The 20,435-nt window shown below is 38.6% G+C and overlaps 1 protein-coding gene across 6 annotated transcripts in view; it reads right to left on the reverse strand.

The window, feature by feature from the left end:
• Nucleotides 1-11,258, reverse strand: part of wnk2 (WNK lysine deficient protein kinase 2) — a 42,624-nt gene extending 31,366 nt beyond the window's left edge. For all 6 annotated transcript variants that reach the window (XM_035520430.1, XM_035520431.1, XM_035520433.1 and 3 more), the window contains exon 1: nucleotides 9,672-11,258. In XM_035520430.1, coding sequence (XP_035376323.1) covers nucleotides 9,672-10,334 — 663 coding nt within the window. In that variant the 5' untranslated portion in view covers nucleotides 10,335-11,258. The remainder of the gene's footprint in view (nucleotides 1-9,671) is intronic.
• Between the last annotated feature and the right edge of the window lie 9,177 nt (nucleotides 11,259-20,435).

A 20,435-nucleotide genomic window follows, 5' to 3' on the forward strand; every position in this document is an offset into this window, starting at 1 on the left:
AGAAATCCCATAGGCCTTTTGTAAATAGTAGTGGTTTGACCATTTTTTTCCCAGAGACGATGAGTCTAGTCAAGCTACATGACTCATTAAAATCAGCATATGATTTTGTTGTCTTTCTGTGAGCAACATTATCAATGCACAACATTTCAATGGTACAATTTATCTGCTGATCACACACGCAGGCATATTTCTGCTAAAACACTAGCTAAAAATATCTCACTCACACAGACACACAATACTCTATGCCTTAACAAACTCAAACAAACTCTCTCTCTCTCTATATATATATATCGCTCACACATTTCTATATCTTTATACACACACACATATACATATATGCACACTTCCATGCATGTATGCATGCATGCACACAGACACATCATACAAACTCTACTGAGCAGAGCATTATCTCCCATGAGACAGAGAGGCCTCTTCTCCAGTAACTTGCAAAGTCATCCTGCTCTTACTGCAGCTTCTGCAACCTCCAACCCACCAACTTATGACAAAAAATGATTCCAAAATGGCAGCCACTTCCTACAGAACAAGCCCATTCAGTGCCCTCCAGGATTATTGGTAACCTTGGTGAAGATATGAATGTGATCTCAAAATATGATAGTAATCTTACCTTTTTGAGAGACATACTGAGTTAGAAAAAAGCTTATTTAAAAAAGCTTTCTAAAAACATGTATCAAGTCTGTATAAATTCTTATGAACAATGTCTGATTGACAAATATTATCCTATCCCAACTTTACATATTTAAGCACACCTTTATATATTCAAACTGACATCACAGAGGTATAAATATGAAGGCACAGGCAAGATAAACAAGTTAAGCATGCATTGCCATGGGAATGATCAGTGGATACACAAAGAAGCAGCAAAGGAGAGTTACTGGCAACCATGGTTAAAAAGTAAAAAACCAGGCTGTCCTGGACCAAGGGACTCTGGAGAGAATTTATATGGAGGAATGGTATAATGTCATTGTGTGTTCTCCCATAACATTTTAGCATTATAAGAGAAGACTTAGTCCTGCTATCTTGGGGGTACAAAACATTAAGTGCATTAAGTGACATGATTTTGGGGAAAATCTTTATATCGCTCTTCTTTGAATGTATTTAATTAATTTATCTCAGTTAATGGCCTAGCTGAATAACACCAGGCCTTTTTCCATAGGCTTGTTTTATACTTTTTAACCATGGTTGCCAGTAAGTTGTTAATTGGCACTAGAAGAATAATCAACATGTGGTACTGATATAAAATGGGTGTGAAGGAATACTACATTGCATAAGAAAGTAATGCATATTTTTCTGGCAGGCCTGTCCTTCTGGAGTATTAAGAAGCAGTGTTAAGGATTATTGGCAGGATATGACAGGGGCTTAGTCTGCTTCAGTGACAAACACACACCATGCTCATACTGCTCCAGGCTTCAAACATTCAGAAGCTCATCCCTAGATACCGAGCCCCAAGCCTGTCTGTCTGTTTATCTCTCTCTCTCTCTGTCTGTCTCTCTCGCTTTTTTTTCCCACTGTATCTGTCTGGTTGCCTTAGTTGTCCTTCTCTCTCATCTTTTATCCTGTTTCTCTCCTCTCTCTCTCTCTCTCTCTCTCTCTCTCTCTCTCTCTCTCTCTCTCTCTCTCTCTCTCTCTCTCTCTCTCTCTCTCTCTCTCTCTCTCTCTCTCTCTCTCTCTCTCTCTCTCTCTCTCTCTCTCTCTCTCTTCCTTCATTCCCTGTCTTATTCACTGTATATTTGTCTGTCTCCCTGACTCTCTACAGATGGGTCTATATTTCTGGAGACTCACCCTGCTCCTCTCAGGAGGCTAATGTGCAGATCCACACCCTTACACCCACAGCAGCTAACACACACACACTCTCACACACACTCTCACACACACTCTCACACACACTCTCACACACACTCTCACACACACACACACACACACACACACACACACACACACACACACACACACACACACACACACACACACACACACACACACTCTCATATAAACAGAGGCATAGAAGCCCTGAATTAAACCCTTCTTCATTATCTTGGTTCCTTAGCAATTAAAAGGTTCCTTAACTCAGAGTTTTCAAGGAAACACAGAGTGCTAACATTTCTTTAACGTTTCTTTTTCATAATGAAAGCACCGAGAAATGGACAAGCATTGCAGAAAAGGCATAAATGGTCCCAGTTAGCTTTCATAAGTTTATGTCTGATACTCTAAAAAGAACTATATTTCAGTGAATTCTTACACTGAATTCTTGTGAGACTAGGACTTTGTAGAAATTATGTAAAATATTCGCGAATACACTGATGGGAAGTGTAGTATTTCACAGATTCAGTAAGGGAATACACACACACAGAGTCCTAGGGGTAATTTGGGGGCATGTCTATGAGTGGGCTAGAATGGCCGTTGCCCAGGACTGTAACTAGGATCAAAATTTTAGTAAGGACCATAATGTAAAATATGACTTAGATCACATAAAGTAATAAACCAGGCCTGGATTACACCTATTAACTTAATGCTTTTCACGCCATTGTTTCATGAAACCTTGCTTACACACTGGTATTTGAAGCACTAGTATCTGTCTGATTTCAATCTTGGCAAGTATTAGTTTCCATACAGAAAGAACAGAGCAGAGGATGATGCAGGCTCCTTATGCCTCAAGTATCTTGTGCAGTGTCTTCAGACCCACTTGACCATATTTCCGCATTCCCTTTGTGGACTATAGTTCTGCATTCAATACAATTACACCAGACAGCCTTTTTACAAAATGAAGGAGCATGGGAGTACACGAAGAAATGTGCATGTGGATCTGGTGCACATTAACATCCTATAGGAAGCAAGTAGTTAATCTGCCTGGTAAAACATCTAAATCTCTAATGATTAGTCTTGGGATACCACAGGGATGCTACCTTTCTCTACTTCACTTCTACTTCACCATTTATGACACTGTGAAACCACTGTGTGCAGATGATATGAGTCACTGGGTTGATAATGGGTGATAATGAATAGGCATACTGGAAGGAAATTTTAGATATGGTGAACTGGGGTGAGGAAAAAATATGCAACTTAATGTTGGGAAACCAAAGAAATGATCATCGATTTTAGCACACAGGGGAGGGCAGTAAGGCCAACTAAAATGAATGATGAAAGGGTGAAATGGATAGTTGAGGAGGTGAGGGAGTTTGCATTTCTTGGTATGGTCATGGCTGTTGATTTTAAATGGGATGGCAATGTACAAAAAGATTTAAAAGACTGCACACCAATGATTGTACTTTCGTAGAAAGTTTAAAAAGTTCAGAGTACCTAGAAATGCTCTGTTTTTTTTGATAAGTCTGTCATAGAGAGTGTGCTCAATTTCACCATTACAACATGATAAGGCAATCTAACTAATCTAACTAAAGAATCAGAGAGAGTGAAAAGGGCCACATTTTAGATTTCTGGTCATGCTCTTCATCTTTGTCTTCAGTGTACAATCTCGCCTGAATTGGCCTGGAATATAATGAAGGATCCCTCCCATCCTGGCCTTCCTCTTCTACTTTCAACTTTCTGCAAGGTGGTTCAGACAGATAAGGTCTACAACAGGACATTTTAGAAGAAGCATGTTTCTGGAGGTAATTCCAACTTGCTATGCAAGACTACTCAGACAGCAGCAACACAGATGGTTCTCAACTGACCTTAGAGCAGCTGACAATAGTTATACATTTATTTGCTCAACTAGAATTGGCCTAATGAATCAGAAATAGCCTATTGAATCAGACACGGCACTGCTAGCATTAGTATTCCTAAACATAAAGGTTTGGTTTGTTATATTGATTTTTTTTTTTTTTTTTTTTTTTTGGAGCATTCATAGTTTTCTGTAATATTCTCATTAGTCCTCAAAAAAATCCACTGCTTTCCTATTGGCCATTTTGAAGTTGTGTGTGTGCTTAGTCAGTGCCTTTCCTTGGTATTATTGCCAAGCCACAATATCGCTTCACACATGTCGTGCAGTTAATAATGCTGACTTAGCAAAATTTATCTGGAACTTTTAGCAGCATTTGAACAGTACACTAAGATAGACACATTTTTCCTAAATGACACAAAAACGATTCTCTCTGTCACACACTCAGTCACAACAGACAGCCTGTCTGCCTGGCTGCAAAAGTGCATTGTGAGTGACATCTGCAGTGGTTATGGCTCAGCTCAGTAGCCAGACACATCAGGAACAGAAGTCATGGCTGGCTGCAGCAGCAGTGCTACACTAAAATACAGAGGCAGAAAAGCTGTTAAACCAAATGAGTGTCAAAGTCAAAGTTAAGAAATAGCATGTCACTGCCGACTCTTTTCTCCACATTCCTCGTGTGGTATGGACTGGAGCTGGCTGGTGATTCCTGCTATCAGAATTATCGAAAGTTCAGCTCAGCAGCAGTTTGGCACCACAGCAGCAAACAGCTTTAAATTTGCTCTGTCCGCTTCTGCTAGTTCCAGTTCAACGACAATGCAGCTGGACAGTGACGATGAAGAGGATTTCCTTGCCAATCTATGATTTAACTTATTTACATATGCAAGGAGTGCACAGCTGATGGTGGCAGTGTTCAGTGGAGTGTGAACGAGGACAGTGCCAATATCTGGAGGCAACCATTAACCATTAGCCAACCAAGCAGCACAACAGCCTGGAGAGAACTGGAGATAGGTGTCTAACACACACATCATATTTGAGCTGCTATTCTTTTATTTGCAATTGTTCAATAAGATAGCATATATGATAAACCTTGTTAATAGATTGAACATATAACTGTTGATCAGTTACGTAGCATCTTAACTAACTATAATTGTTCAGAATTGTGTAGTTTTATTAGTTAATAAGTCACATAATCAAGTGATAATTTACTAGTAAATAATTCAATGTGTTAGCATAAAAATGTGTTGTTTAAAAATGTGTTAAACAAACAAATCCAAACTAACAAATTTCAAATCATATTTTCGTTAAGAAAATATGATTTGTTTCATCCCATCAAACAAATAGATTCTGAACTGAATGTGTGTAAATGATTTGACCCAAAGAAATTTTGTCTTGTTGAACACGTTAATTCTGCTGCAGACATCCAATTTGAGTAATGTCAATTTTTATGATCCGCAATGATGACATTTTAAGTCATTATGTAATAAAATCAAAAGCAATGACACCACAACATATTAGCCACACACTGACCTGCATGTACCAATTTCTGCTGAAAATTAGTTGGCAATATTGTGTACAGACATGGTTAAGTGAACTGTAAAACCTGTTTGTAGCTAGCTGCTCTCAGCGATGCAAATAAAACTGTAAAAACATTTGATTATATGATCGTAGTACCTTCCCTGGTACTTTTAAATTATATTAGTAGTCTTGTATAGTTTTATAGATGAGTTTGAACATTTTGCATGCTTCTTTTAAGTGACCAGCAGACTTTGGTGCCTGCTGGTTCTGAGATTATGCAGCTAGCTACAAAGATATAGTTAGTTATATTTGATCTGTTGCTATTCACCAAAGTTGGCTTGTTGGATATAAAATAATTTTACAGTAGGCTAACAAAATTAGTTTTAGCTAGCCAGGTAAATCTTCCAGTGTAGATAGGCGGCTCATAAAAAAACAGGCACCCTCAACCCTAGTTGAGCTGCCTCCACTGTTGAGCCCAGCACAACCTTCCAACACTGAGCAAAGTGTTGTGCTGGGGGAAGCAAACTTCCATCCTCTACAAAATCAAGACACACCCTCCTCCATCTTAAGTGTGTACTCTCCTGACTTAAGTATGGATAGCCAATCCCAACAAATTTTTAGATATTTATCCCACGTGCCCATTTGGACTAACTTTTTATTATTAATAATAATAATAATAATAATAATAATAATAACTTTTGAATGGTCCAATATATATATATTCAGTCACAGACATTATATTCAGTCACAGACATTATGTTGCTCACAGGTGCAATGCTCCTACACTCAAAAGGCTGTTAGAGATTCAATGGATTAACCATCATGATGTCACCAAGACCATTGTTAACAATAAGGAAGGTATAATGCATCTTTTGTCTGAGGTAGCAGAGGATGACGGTGCTCCTTTAGATCTTAGTACAGAAGTGTGCGGTCTTTTGACACAGCTAAATAGGCAGAACTGCTTTGACATTGGCAAATTTCTCCTCCATGTGCTTCTTGCACTGTAGCTAGCCAATTCAATTCTGCAGTCACAAATAGTGGATTCGGTGCCCTCACTGGGCACACTGAAGGAGATGAGATGTGACTGGTTCTGGGAGGAGCATTTCTATAAATGTGGAAATAAACTCTCCTAAGAGAATAAGGATAGTGGACTTACAGCTTGAAAATAGTATTGTCTGGTGAACAATTGGGCAAGGTAACTCTGATAGCCAAAGTAGCACTCCAGATCAGCCTTTTAAAAAAACTATGTTTAGCATTCTAGATAGAGCTATTGAGGAGAAGGAGACAAGATTCTCTCAAAGAATTGTTAATTTAATGAAAGTACAGAATGAAATTGTTGCAGTGAAAGTAATGTTGCTCAGTAAACTGCCCACTGATGCAGTCCTTTCTTTAGTATGCAAATGCTTTCAGGAGTACAAAGACGCCCTCCCCTTGCTGCACAAATTGCATGTCAAAGCACTCATCATAGGTATGATTCCATTCTGTTGCATTCTATGAGTAGATGAAAAAGCACTTTTGTAAGTCGCTCTGGTTAAGCGCATCCGCTCAATGCCAAAAATGTAAATTATAAATGTAAATAGTTAACATCAGCTTCATGTGAAAGCTCTTTTTCTATATTGTCCCACATTCGCCACCCTTTCTGGCAGGGGCATGGTCACTTGTGATCACACTGTGTGGCAGCTGCCACCCTAGAAAAAAAGCTTTGCCATCACAACTCAAGTCTTAAAATTCACTAATATAAATAAATACATTAAACTAACATGTGCTCAGATTTACTGCACCTCAGTAAGAATTATAGCACCGTGAGTTCTGACTGTGTAAACTTGATTGGTAGATCACTGTTATGATGTAGTATTACCTTAAGTGTGTCATTTGTGTAATTGTTATGCTTGGATGCAGGTAATATGTCTTTCATTTCTGCGTAAAAAGATATTCCCAATATAGCTTAGTGCATGGTGAATACAGATTCATTCCTCACTCATGTAGATCTTAGCTAAGATTAAGGTTGGTCCCAATATGAAGTGAGCATGCTGTTCATTGTTCAAGGTTTTAAACCATAATTTAATTTACCAAAATGAGATTTTTAATATTTGAGAGGTATATTAGACCTATACAATTTGACTAGTCTTTATTTATCAAAATTAGTTCAAACAAATTCAAAACAAATTTGTTTTTTATAGTTTGTCATGTTTTTTTAAAAAAAAATAATTATAGTAGCACTATAGGTAATTAAAATCAAATTGCATGAGCATTAGGAACTACAGAGTTAATATGAAGCCAATACTATAATGTCATTATAACAATCATAATAAATTTAATTATAATAAATAATAAGATTGCCATCCCCTTGCCACCTCATAAAATCCTGGATATGCTACAGCTCTCTACTGATCAATGCTGAATTCAAGTCATAGAGATTTAGTCATTTCAGCACCTGAGAAAACCATTACAAAAAATCTGCACATGAATCAGTTTGTTACAGAATGTACCAAGGCTAACAGCAGAATGGTCCTGTAATTAATGTCTATTCACTGGAAACTGGCATCTCAGCTTCCCATAGGAATGACTCTATTGGCCTATGTTTTACTGTTCTAGCTGTCCCATTGACATCATTTGTTATATGTGGTGAACTGATAATTTACTTAACTGCAACTGTAAGCTTAGCGTGGCATCAACAAGAAGCCTGTGTGATTTAATTGCACTCAGTAGGCACACTGAACATTTGTTCATACTGTTTCCACTCATCTTCCTCACATGTTTCTTCATCTGCATTTACTGTTGTTTAATCTAACTAGTTATCAATAAATAATTTAAAAAAAAATTAAATTAAAAATTTGATTGCATCTGCTTATCATATTGGTCCTAAACATTGTTCAGTCCTAGGCAGAACTATCCTAGTTCATCATACAAAGATTCATCATATAGGTACTGCTGATCCTGAACCTTCTATTCTCCTCTAGCCTACTGAACATACAAACAAGATTTGCTCACAAGTTTGCTCTGTTCTTGCTCAATATAAAATATATATTCAAATTTTACAGTTTAATGTTTTTTCTTTTTCACATGTAATGCCTCCACTTACATGGCCTATGTAGGAAAAGCTACATTTTTGTTGCTGCCCACCCAAAGATGACATCCTAGTAACACCTCAGAAATGACTTTATAGTCTATGAAGTTTACTCTGATTGGGTATACACTGCCATTAGGGCATCTAAAACCATACTGGCTGGGACATATGTCTACTAATGCTGATATCCTAAGCAAGGGTCATATTTAAGAGGTTTTTACAGTGCTTGTATAGCTACCTCTGATTTCACCACTTTCACTTACGCATGTTATGGTATACACACATTTGTTCTAGAAAATTCTTTTTAGATGACTCAGGAGAACCTTTCTTAGCCTTTCTATGATGAAAGTGTGGGACCCCACTATCAATAAACAATTACAGTATCAGCAAAGCAATTATAATATCAAAACGTCTGTTGAGTCATGATCATTCCTGTAGGTTTTGATATTTCTGAACAATGGTAGAGGCATCATCTTCAATACTTTCCGTCGGGTTTAGGTCGGCTCAAGCAGCAGACTCACCAGTCTTGTTCTAAAATTACAGTGTACTGTTCATATACTGGTGAGTTTAACCACTACAGAGGAGAGAGAACTGTCCCTACACTTAAGGAGTCTGGTGTTTTTGCAAAGCCTTCATTCAAATGACAAGAGTCAGACAATGTTACAGACCAAGAAACTGATAAGCCTAGGATATAAGAAGACCCTCAGAGCTTCTGCATCAACAGGTCTAGATGAAATTTGTAATATGTGTTATTAGTTTTCCAGAGAAACCTTTCCCAAAAGGGGAAAACTCCAGAGAGTCAGTAAAGTCAATCAATCAGTCTTTAAACATATCCAAAGAGGCACATTAATAATAAATCACACTGAAATGAGTCAACATCTCATGGACAGACACTCATCAACAGAGGTTCATACACTCACCTCCCACTTTACTAGAGATGCCTAACTTGGAACCTACCCTTACAGGTCACTTTATTAGGTACAGCTGTTGTATAGTTGCACTTTGTAGGTATATAATTACTGACTGTAGCCTGTTAATTGGCATGCACAATTCATCAACTAGTCATCAAACCACAATTAAACAAATCAGCTTTCCACTACCAAGTTCATCACTGGTCAGTTTCTCAGCACAAGACCACTGCTGACGAGATGTAATTTGGGCAGTGGACAATTTTCAACGCAGCAGTAACATCAACATGAAAGTAGCATAGCTATTATGAGTGGTAAACTGGTACATGTTAATCAGTTACACAGTACTGTCTTTATAGACTTCAGTCTCAGAAAATATCTATTATACAAAATATTTTGAATTGAATAAAACGTCACGATATATGCCTGCTGTGAGAGTTATAAGTTTGCTAGTCTAGGCACTTACTTTCAGAAAATCTATATAACGGGGTTTATTCCTACTTACCTGTAGTTCACACCAGGCAACTTCCACCCATGTCTCCGTATCTAGGCCTTTGTATACGGTTTTAAACGACCCCCTGCCAAGCTCTATATCAAACTTAAGGAACCGACCGCTCGGGGATGTAGACACAGCTTTCATTCCGGCCTCTTCCTCATTTTCATCGCTCCCCGTTTTCCCGGGGCTCTTGTTGTCCTCAGAAGCCGTCGCATCGTCTTGTTTCTGCTTGCCCTCCTTTTTGTCTCGGTCCTCGTGCGCGCTTGATGTCTCCGTCGGCCGGTCTCTCTGGCCGAGGCGACTCTCCGTGCTCGAGCTCTCCCGGAACCCCACACGTGCGCATCGAGTTCTGTCCACGATCGTGCGTAAATGTGCGGTGGCGAGGGGGCTGTGGATGGCTTCGCATTCTGGGCTCTCAAAGCCTTGGTCCTCGGACTCTGAAAACCACAAACTTCTGCGTATGAACCGCTGCCGAACCAAACACCTGTAGTCCGACAGGGGATACGCGCTAGGATCACTCGCCCCTCTCGCTGCAGCAGGCTCGGTGCTGACGACATTCTTGTCGCTGTTTTCGTAAATGCCGGCGCTGACAATCGTTTTCACGTCTAGATTTGGCACTGACGAGAATGCGGCCAAAGACGGCTCACAGCCTGGCGCTGTCCCCGTGTCCATTTCTCGTGGATAGTTAAGCGCTTATCTGTGACATTCAGGAGTTGCCGCTAATATCGTTTTTCCCGAACAGCGGGAATAGATGCACCTGCAATGTCCGTATACACTGACGTAATCTGGCATTCTCTGAAGACTGAATTATAAAAGATTTTGTTTACATGAAGTCTCAAACCTATCTAGGCCTACAGAATGTATTGGAATATTATACAAATAATTGTAACAAACAGGGAGCAAGGACATTTAACTCATTTCACCCCTCACTCCACGAGGAGCAACTGCCTCCCCTAAACTACAATGTCATTATGTAACGTAATGCTGTTTCGAACATTAGTAAATAAACCTATAAAATTTCTAAAATAGTAAAAGAAAATATATCAGTATTGTCACTGACATATTTTAGTGTTAAATGGGCTATCATCGTGCATCGCCCTTGGAAACTCACAAACGTGCTGGGTACTTCAGTGCTTACGTCGCTTACTAATCCTCAAGCGGCCCATCATAAAACTAAATGCGCAGCTGTTCACCACTCCAATCCCGCTAGTTGACGAACAATGCCCTTAGAATAAAAAAAAAACGAGGAAAAATCTCACGAACAAGACTTCCACAATCAAAGCTCGCACAGGTCATTTAACACCCGTCCTTCCTTCATGAATGTCATCTTCGAAAAGGTGCCCGATCTCCACCGACAAGCATGCAGGGTTTGAGGAGATTATCAGATCACTGCGACAACGCATCCGTTCAGCCACGTATCGCCGTCCTCCGCCGTACCTACATATTGCCATAGATCGTTTTCTTGGTAGTTATGTTGCTTTTATAACACACATCCCACGCCCCTAGCAACAATTTGCGTCCAATAAAAGCGTACGATTTGGGGCGGTACCTTACGCGTCGGTCTCGCGGGCCATCACGGACCACACGCCACGCTGCGCCCGCTGTGTCCGCCCAAGCCCTCTCCGTGACGCCTGGACCACAGCTGAAGGAACGTCGGCGCAGCGAATAAAGCATCTTAATATAGCGCTCCTCAGGACGCACAAGTGTTATGACTGTGAAGGTGAATATGCTGTTAGACTTGGTTGGTAACTGTGTGTATATTTATATAAATATATATATATATATATATATATATATATATATATATATATATATATATATATATATATATATATATATATATATATAGTATCGGAAGTATCGGAATCATTATAAACGGCGCACGTGCTCTGTGTATGTGGTACAGTGAATGTAAGGAATTCCAAATATTTCATATTCTTATAGAATCAGTGTTGCATGACGATGCTGTTTTAACACTGACCGCCCTTCACCCCTCCCGCTCTGAAAGATCTTTCCACCTACTCGTACTGCAAGAGGTCGTTTTTCTCATCCATCCATTCGAGTGTTTTACGAGAGCTAACCGTGATTCCGCTCACTGATAGGAGGATCGGTTCAGACTGGCTACAGCGCTTGGTTTATAGGCCACAGGGCATTAGTCATCGATAGCCTATGCTACTTTATATATCGTGCTTTACTGATATATAAGATTTATCACTTCGTTCGTTTCCGACGGCTGATCTGAATTTGATTTGATCACCCCCTTATTAACCCCAACGATTAATCGTTACATTCAGAGCAACCTCTTATACGTCACTATACAATAAAATTCATTAACATCCTAGGAGAGACAACCACTGTCTTCTCAATTAATGATAATACGAGGAATATTTTCAGAAGTAGAATATACATTTATTCTGTGAATATACATTTAAGTCACAAGGATTCATGGTTACTTGAACTCGACTCATTGAGCTCGCAGCGCTCAATGTCGCGTGCTCAGGGTTCCTGCTGTGCCGCGTTCCTCTGCGCGTGGGTCTACTATCCGGCGGAATGCCAAAGTCATCGGTAATGCTACAACCAATAATTAGTTTAATGAGTTTCTAGTGTTGTGAACGGTGTTTAAAATCTGCTCTTTTTGTAAGAAGACTATAGGCTGTGCAAAATAAAAAGGTTGTAAATCAACAGGCAGTACACTAAAAAAAGTGAAAGACGTGCTGTTGAATATGTTAGACGTGTTACGTGTTAAATTTAATAAATGAATGTCTGCCCTGTAATGTCCAATATATTAAAGCATTATAAAATGTAGTGCACTAATATATTAAATAATTGATGTGTAATCAATATGCACAATTCAGTATCTTTTCAGCATATACATATAGTGCTATGCCTTAGATTATGAACAAAATGCCATAATTATACAGTAAAAATAGGAGCTGGCTGTTTATTATCAATCAATTATAATTTTAAATATCTAGAGCTTGATTTGCAAGTAATCAAAAGCAATTGTAATTATTAACATCAGGGCTGTAACCAGTATCAAAATTAAAGAGGTACATACTGTAGAAGTGTGACTTCACATAAAGTAATAAACCACACTGCTGGTTATTTGTAGGCTGCGTGTTCCAGCTTATGGAACCTTTATTTATATTTGGGGTTGCCCACTCAGAGGACTCATCAGCCCGTCCAATGAAAATTCTGAAAAAATCACAATTAAACCTACTTAGTTTCTTTTTTCTTTTTTTTCCTTTTTTTTTAGCATTTATAGTTTTCTGTAATTTTATTATTGGTTAACAAAAATACACTACTTTCCTGCTGGCCATTTTGAAGGTTTGGGTGTGCTTAGTCAGAGCTCCTTTATTATTGCCAAACCACAATGTCTTCACACATGCAGTACAGGTACTGATGCTAACTCAGCACTTTTGTTGCTAGTTTTAGCAACCTTTCAGACTTTGCTGGGAATGTTTTTTATTTTTTGGTTGTTTGTTTGTTTTCAAAAAGCACTTAGCAACAAATTTAGCTACTTTTTAAACACGTTCAGTTGAGAGTGCAGTTGTTTGGGTAGGAAGTCAAACAATTGTGGGTGATTATCAGGCATATGGTGTGTACTGTAAATTAGACATGTATGACATCAAAAAACATGCTACAGCAGAACATTTAAATATATCGAAAGGCGTACAACCCCACAATGCAGTCTACATTACCACAGTTGGTTAGCAAAGTGGATAACTGCAACATAATAAAACACCTGCTGGATATTTGTTGGCCTGGTACTATATATTCCAGTCACCTTTAGGTTTTTCAGTACATGATTGTTGCCTTAATTAACAACATTCGAGTCTTCAAACCACTCATTCTTTTTACTGTCATTCCAGCTATATACCAGTATACAGTAAAATAAAATAATGTTCATCCAGGACCTGGTTGCAATACAAAAGAACAAACAAAAAGAAATACAACAATAAATACAAAAGTGCAAACAACAATAAATACAAAATATAGGTAATCAAAATTATATCTAGGGCAACACCAACCAGTTAGTCTACATCGCACTGATTAACATGACTGGATGTGCAGAAGATGTAAGTATTAAACAGATATGCTTATAGTATATATGAACACAGCAGTCACTGAGATAGCAGCCAGCACAACAATGTAGGAATACAATATTTCTTAAGTGTTATATATTTGTTAGATATTGCATTCTAGATTTACTCCAGTAGTCTGAATGAGCACATCACCCATGTAAATGCAGTCCTGAGCAGTCTGCTAGAAGCACCAATTATATATCAAAGCCAAGAAGCATCTTTTCCACTAAACTCAGGTTTCTATCCTTAGGTACCATATAAGTTTGGAACACATACAAATGGCCACAAAGACGGTACAGACTGTCAGAGACTGACCAGAACCCAAATCAGTCCATGAGTTCCAAAAGTTTCATCAGAGGCTTTAGTACCATAGCAGCGCCTCTCACTAGTCTATTCAAGGGCAGCTGAGCATAATTATGACTCCTGGCCATAAAGCTGACATTAGAGGAGTGGAGATACTGGCTGGAGGGACTGAACTCCCTGTGCCAGAACACCCACGGGACTGCCTCTTTGTGCCTGTTTCCTTCCAACAAGAACTGATCTCCTGGGCCCATGCCTCTTTGGGTACTGGGCTTCCTGGCATCCAGGCATACCGCTGACCTACGTTTGCACAGGAGGTCTGCACAGCTGCACTCTTGTGCATCATAGCAGCAGTTGGAAGAACTAGAAAGAAGAAGAATCAGTTGTTGCTGACAGTTTGAGAACACAAATTTTGATAAATGGAGGATCATGCTTATTATGTAGTACAAGAAAAAGCAAGGGAGGATGAATCTTTGTTGTCAAAGTTGCAAAATCATGAAGAAACAAATCTAAATCAGGACAGGCAATGGCTGAAAACAAGGATAAACTTTGGTGTGCCCTTTTAGATGGAAATTGTGGATGTGGGACAAATATTTGATGCAGAAGAAGCCTGCTTTCTGCTGGACAGGTAATTAGCATATCACTATAAATGCAATTTGTTGTTTGATAGCTAAATATCTATCTAAAATAGCCTCATCACTTGTCACTTGACCACTCCATAGATGATGACATAATTTTGGAAGTAGTTTGGCATCTGACAGCCACTGTAGGTTCTACTACATGCTTGGAATGTGAGTGGGTGAGGGAGGAGATATTAAGTTAGTTGCAATCTCACCACTAGATGCTACTAAAGCGGATACACTGCTCCTTTAATTCTAATTGTTTTATGTCTGTAAAGCCACTTCTACTTGTTACAAGAAGTGTAGAAATAGGTATGTGATAACAGTTCGGTACTAGATCAACATACAGTACCTTGATTTCCATAGCATGGAATGCTTAAGATGGGGGATGTTTGTTAGTCAAATTTAATCTTTCAGGTGATTTTAGGAAGGGACAACTTACCTATGTGGGTAGAGGAAGCCCTTCAGTAGCTGGCATTGGATCTCATTTACATAAGGTTTGTGTGATTGAGTGAGGTGATGTTTAACAAGTTCAGCAAGTTCACTTGCTGATAATATCACTTTCCCCTACAATGTGGGTTAAACTGATCAATGTTATTGGTATTTATTCTTAGAGCAGATTAGAGCCTGATCTGTTGGCAACAAATCACCATATTCTCTGAACGAATGTCTGACATGCGAAATTAATTAACTAGATAGCTGTTTAATCACTTGGCTATAAAGCTAGCATGTCTGTCAAGCTGTCAAACCTCATTTAATACAATCAACTATGATCCAAAGCCAGAATTTTATATTTGTCAAAGTCAAATGTATTTATATAGCACTTTTTACAACAGCCATTGTCACAAAGCAGATTTACACATGTCTGAGTTGTGAAGGAAATATTGTTGTGTTTCTTTCTCTATCATTGTAAAGCGTGAGAAAGCTTAGCATAAGATTAGAAGAACAGGACGTTCCCTAGAGAACGTCCTTGAAGAAATACACTCCTTCCAAGGAGTTATCTGGTCTCAGCAGAAGCAAACCCTCCCTCGTTCTCTCGAACGCTACGGCTATTATATAAGGGGAGGGAAATCACCCAAAGGGGAGCGAAGCAAATAGGCACGCTCATTTTTTGAAACTAATAACTCAATAAAATCTTCTTATCCACATCTGACTCCTTGTTTGCTGAATTTCCACCACAGAGTCTAAGCCTCCAGTGAGCAGGCCAAGAGCAATATTTGTACTAACATTGTGCACCTAATTGGTGATTAAGCAACATTGAAATTAACTTATTACCAAACATTATTAAACTCATCTTCAGCATTACCCTTTGGTTAAGCATCATGATGACGATGATTGGAGGCGGGTACCGATCACTTTTGAAAGCTGTGACAACTACTCAGTGAGTGTTATGTTTGGATAAAACATACTTGCTCTCTGATTGAACCAGGAATACCTTTCCTATTTGTCAACCAATTTTATGGCAAAACACGGTCAAATATCCACGCTTGAAAAAAAGTAGTTCACACAAACAAATGTGGAGATGTGTGTGTGTGTTTTTGTTGTCACTCTTGAAAATAGAACATTTTCTTTATCTGAACCATTGGGAAATCTCAGTATGGATCTCACAAAGGTAGTGAAATGAACACTGAACAAACAATAAGTGCCAGCCAGCCTGAGTGCCCCAACAGAGCCACAGGGCTCCAGCATATAGACACAGCAGATGCCCTCATCATGGAGGACCAATGTGTTGATGATGTGAAATATCAGAGCCTCATAGTTTAATGTGAGCCAAACATTACAGACTCTGAGCTTAATGAAAAGATGCCAACAATACTGGCTGACTACACAACAGTAAAGCAGATCATTGAGCATGTTGACAAGAATGGTATGAGAAAGCATGTCATGAGTTATTAAAAATGGACTTTAATAACCTCTTCAACACAATTAAGAAGCTCAATGTTCAAACATTTATCAATGGTCTTCTCTTCAATGCTACTTGAAAAAAACATTTGGCTACACAAAAAATGTATGTCAAATAGCCTGAATATTATTGACAACTTTAAGCAGTTTTTTTGGGAAGAGGGAATTTTATAGGTGAGATAGACTGCACACAAGCAAGAAGGGTGTCAAAGTTCTGACAAATAATTTTCTCATTGTGCGGTGTATCTACCCCCATTAGTAGCAACACATTGGCACAAACCCAAAGACTCCCCTGTATCAGCAGAATTTATTGCTCCAAAGCCACAACATCTCCCCCCCCCATGGTGGGCGCCTTGACGGAGCTGCAGACCTTGGATGATGACCAAGCTTATCAGCTTCTGGGGACACCACAACCCTGTGAGGACTCTACACTGTCTGCTATCTCCACTCCCCTCTCACCCCACATGAACCTCCCAGCAACAAAAGAGAAGCCGATATATCGGCTGGTATGAGGGTGTCACTTTCCCTGTCGGCCAACCCTTAGGTACAGCGTAAAATCAGCCCAGCTCCTACACTGCTCTCATCTACTGTGTCATCTCCACTTCCATCCCCTAGACCTTTCTCTAAGAAGCATCAAGCTGCTCCACCACCTGTAGCTCAAAAAAAGACAGAAGCTCCTCCACCATCAGAGAGGCGGCTTCGCTCTCTTCTTCTCTACCCCATCGCCAGCAGAAACCTCACCCACCATCATTCACTGTAATGGAGGAAGACACCCCTTTCTCAGATAGCATGTCGCACTGAAATTCTTCAGGTCCCTGATGCTACAGTGATGACTTCAGCAGTGCGAGTTTTCAAAAAGAACTTGGACCCAACATGCCTATAATCTCTCCCATTTGATTGCTTATCAGAAACAGAAAATACAGGGAGTAAATGTCAGATACTGTAAATGTGTCTAACCTTCAGTATGTAAAATGTGAACCACAGCTAAGATATCGCTTCTCAATATTAGATCACTCAGAAGAAAATCTCATTTAATTAATAGGTTTATTGTAGCCCATGGGCTTGATCTTCTGCTTTTAACTGAAACATGGTAAAATGAATATACTGCAGCAACTATATTAACTGAGTCGGCAATTTTACAAATGTCTTGCTGGCCAGCTGGAAAGATGGTGGTACAGCCGTTCTATTTTATGGTTCTTTCCAATGCCAGCAGTTATGATTTGGTTACTTTACATCCTTTGATTATCTCTGTACAGTTCTGATAGGGATACCAAAAAATATTACTAGTAATGGTGTTCAGGCGTCTTACAGATGTTATCTTTTATTTCCACTGATTTTGACCATTTTGTAATTGCTGGTTATTTTAACATACACATTGACAATCCCAAGGACAATTATGCAAAGGATATCTGTGCCATATCGGACTTTGTCACTCTGTAATGGTCACACTCTGGATTTGGTTATCTCAAAAGGTCTCAATATATCAGCCTATGTTAAGGATGTGGCTTTGCTACATTACTGTGTGTTCTTTAATATGTGGGCCTCCGTAGAACCGAGACTCGATGTGTTTGTTTTAAGATGAGGTTTATAAATAACAACACAGCTACACTTGTCATGAACGAAATGTGTACAGGACCGTACAAACCATCAGAGTCTGTTGATGCTCTGCTGGACACCTTCAACTTGAAAATGGTTAGTGTTATAGAAAAGACTGCTAAAGCTTTTAGTTTTTAGTTTTAGTTTTAGTTAAAGCTAAAATCATTTCATGCCAAGAGAAAGCACCATGGAGAAATGTTACTGCAGTTCAAATTCAGAAGAGACAATGCAGGAAGGATGAATGCAGGTTGGGTACAACAAAACTGATTCAAATCTTCAAAGATTGGCCGCATGAATACAATATAATAATATGCAAAGCAAGACAAACCTTTTTCTCCAGAATTAGCAGCAATAACATTAACAATAGCAAAATACTCTTCAATGTCCATGTTAAATAGCAAAATACTCTGCAATATCAGTGTTTTATCCCTGAATCGAATAAATACATTGTATAAGTATACAAGTGCTGTCTGACTGCTTTCACAACTTTGATTCTTTTTTGCAGGTCCAGCACATCAGAATTCTTGTTTAGCTATCATGCAAATGTCCCAGTTTAGTACTAGTAATGATGAAATTTAAATTGTTAAGGCGAGTTACCATAAATCAGTGGAAGCCTTGACACTTTACTGACTTACTACTTAAAGAATGTGTTTTACTCAATAGCAGCCGACATACTTCAGATAGTTAATACCCCACTCTTATCAAGTGTTTTTCCTAACTCACTAAAAACGGCATGGGTGAAGCCTCTTTTAAAAAAGAAAAATCTGTTAGCATTTGTGTTAAATAATTACAGACCCATTTCAAATCTACTGTTCACTGGGAAAGTATTTTGGCCTACTCATAGTACTGAGACTGCTTTAATTAAGGTAATTAATTAATGGCATTCATTTAAAGACAACTTAATGTTTTACTATTGCTCAGCCTCAATGCAGGTTTTGATACCATAGACCATAACATTTTTATAGACAGACTTGAGAAGTAGGTTGGTTCTTAAAATGGTTCAGTAATTGTTTTGTCTATATAGAAATAGAAAGCGTAACAGTGACTTATGGTGTTTTCCAGGGTTTGATTCTTGGGCCAATATTATGTAACTTATATTTGCTCCAGTCCCCTTGACTCTCTTTGCAAGTGCCTTCAGCACGTCATTAACTAGATGGGCCAAAGCTTTCAGCAGTTAAATAAAGATGAATTGATAAAACAGAAATTATTATATTTGTCAACAGCAATGAGAGACAAGCAGACTAGTGCCTTTTGGGGCTTGAAAAACCTAAAATCTAAAAAGCTAGATTGTAATTGTGGTGTACTAATGATCTTGGTTTTGGCAGTTACATCAAATCTTTTACTAAATCACATTATCATCAGCAAGAAAATCAACAAGATCAAAGATTTCCTGACAATAGCAGCCCTGGAGAAACTCATCCATGCTTTCGTTTATAGCAGAGTACTATAACATCCTCCTAAATGGGCTCTCAAGAAAGAAAATCAAACACCTTCAGTTTGATTCAAAATGCAGCTGCTGAAGTTCTCACTTGAAGCAAAAGAAGAGAATATTTCACCTCCATCCTTAAGTCCTTACACTGGCTACTAGTGTACTACAGAGGTGATTGTATTATTACAGGTATTATTACTGGTCTATAAATCACTTAATGGTGTAGAATTGGCATATCTATCTGATATGCTGCAACATTATGATCTGGGTAGGACTCTCAGACCATTAAGAACTAATCAGTACTTCCTGCCTTTGGTGGAGAGGGAGCGTTTAGCTATTTTGCTGTTTTTAAATGGAACCAGTCTGAAGATAATAGAATAGCCTAGACACTATATGTTTTTAAATCAAAACTAAAAACATCCTTATTTGGGCAGGCTTTCAACTCAGGCTAAACATTGTCCTCTCAGATCCTGTGGCATTGCACTTTTAACTTTTAAGCAACTATTGTGCATTTTAATTTTTATATATAGATTTTTAAAAATATAATTATTTATTGTTATTAATTCTTAATTTATTCTTAGTATATTAAATTTGATTTTATTCACTTTATATTTTTTATATTTTTTATGAATCATATTATTTTAATTCAGATTTTAATTCAGAATGTCCTGACCAGCTGCATCTTTGCCTGGTTTGGCAACTTCTCTGATCTGAAGACTCTACAGAGGATAGTGTGGACTGCTGAAATCCGCATCAGCACACCTCTATACCCTGTAAAGGACATTTTCCACTCATTCTGCAAGGCGTCTAACAGTGTGGAAAATCCCTCCCAACCTTCCCG

The sequence above is a fragment of the Electrophorus electricus genome, chromosome 20 (genome assembly GCF_013358815.1).
Source record: "Electrophorus electricus isolate fEleEle1 chromosome 20, fEleEle1.pri, whole genome shotgun sequence".
Lineage (NCBI taxonomy): Eukaryota > Metazoa > Chordata > Actinopteri > Gymnotiformes > Gymnotidae > Electrophorus > Electrophorus electricus.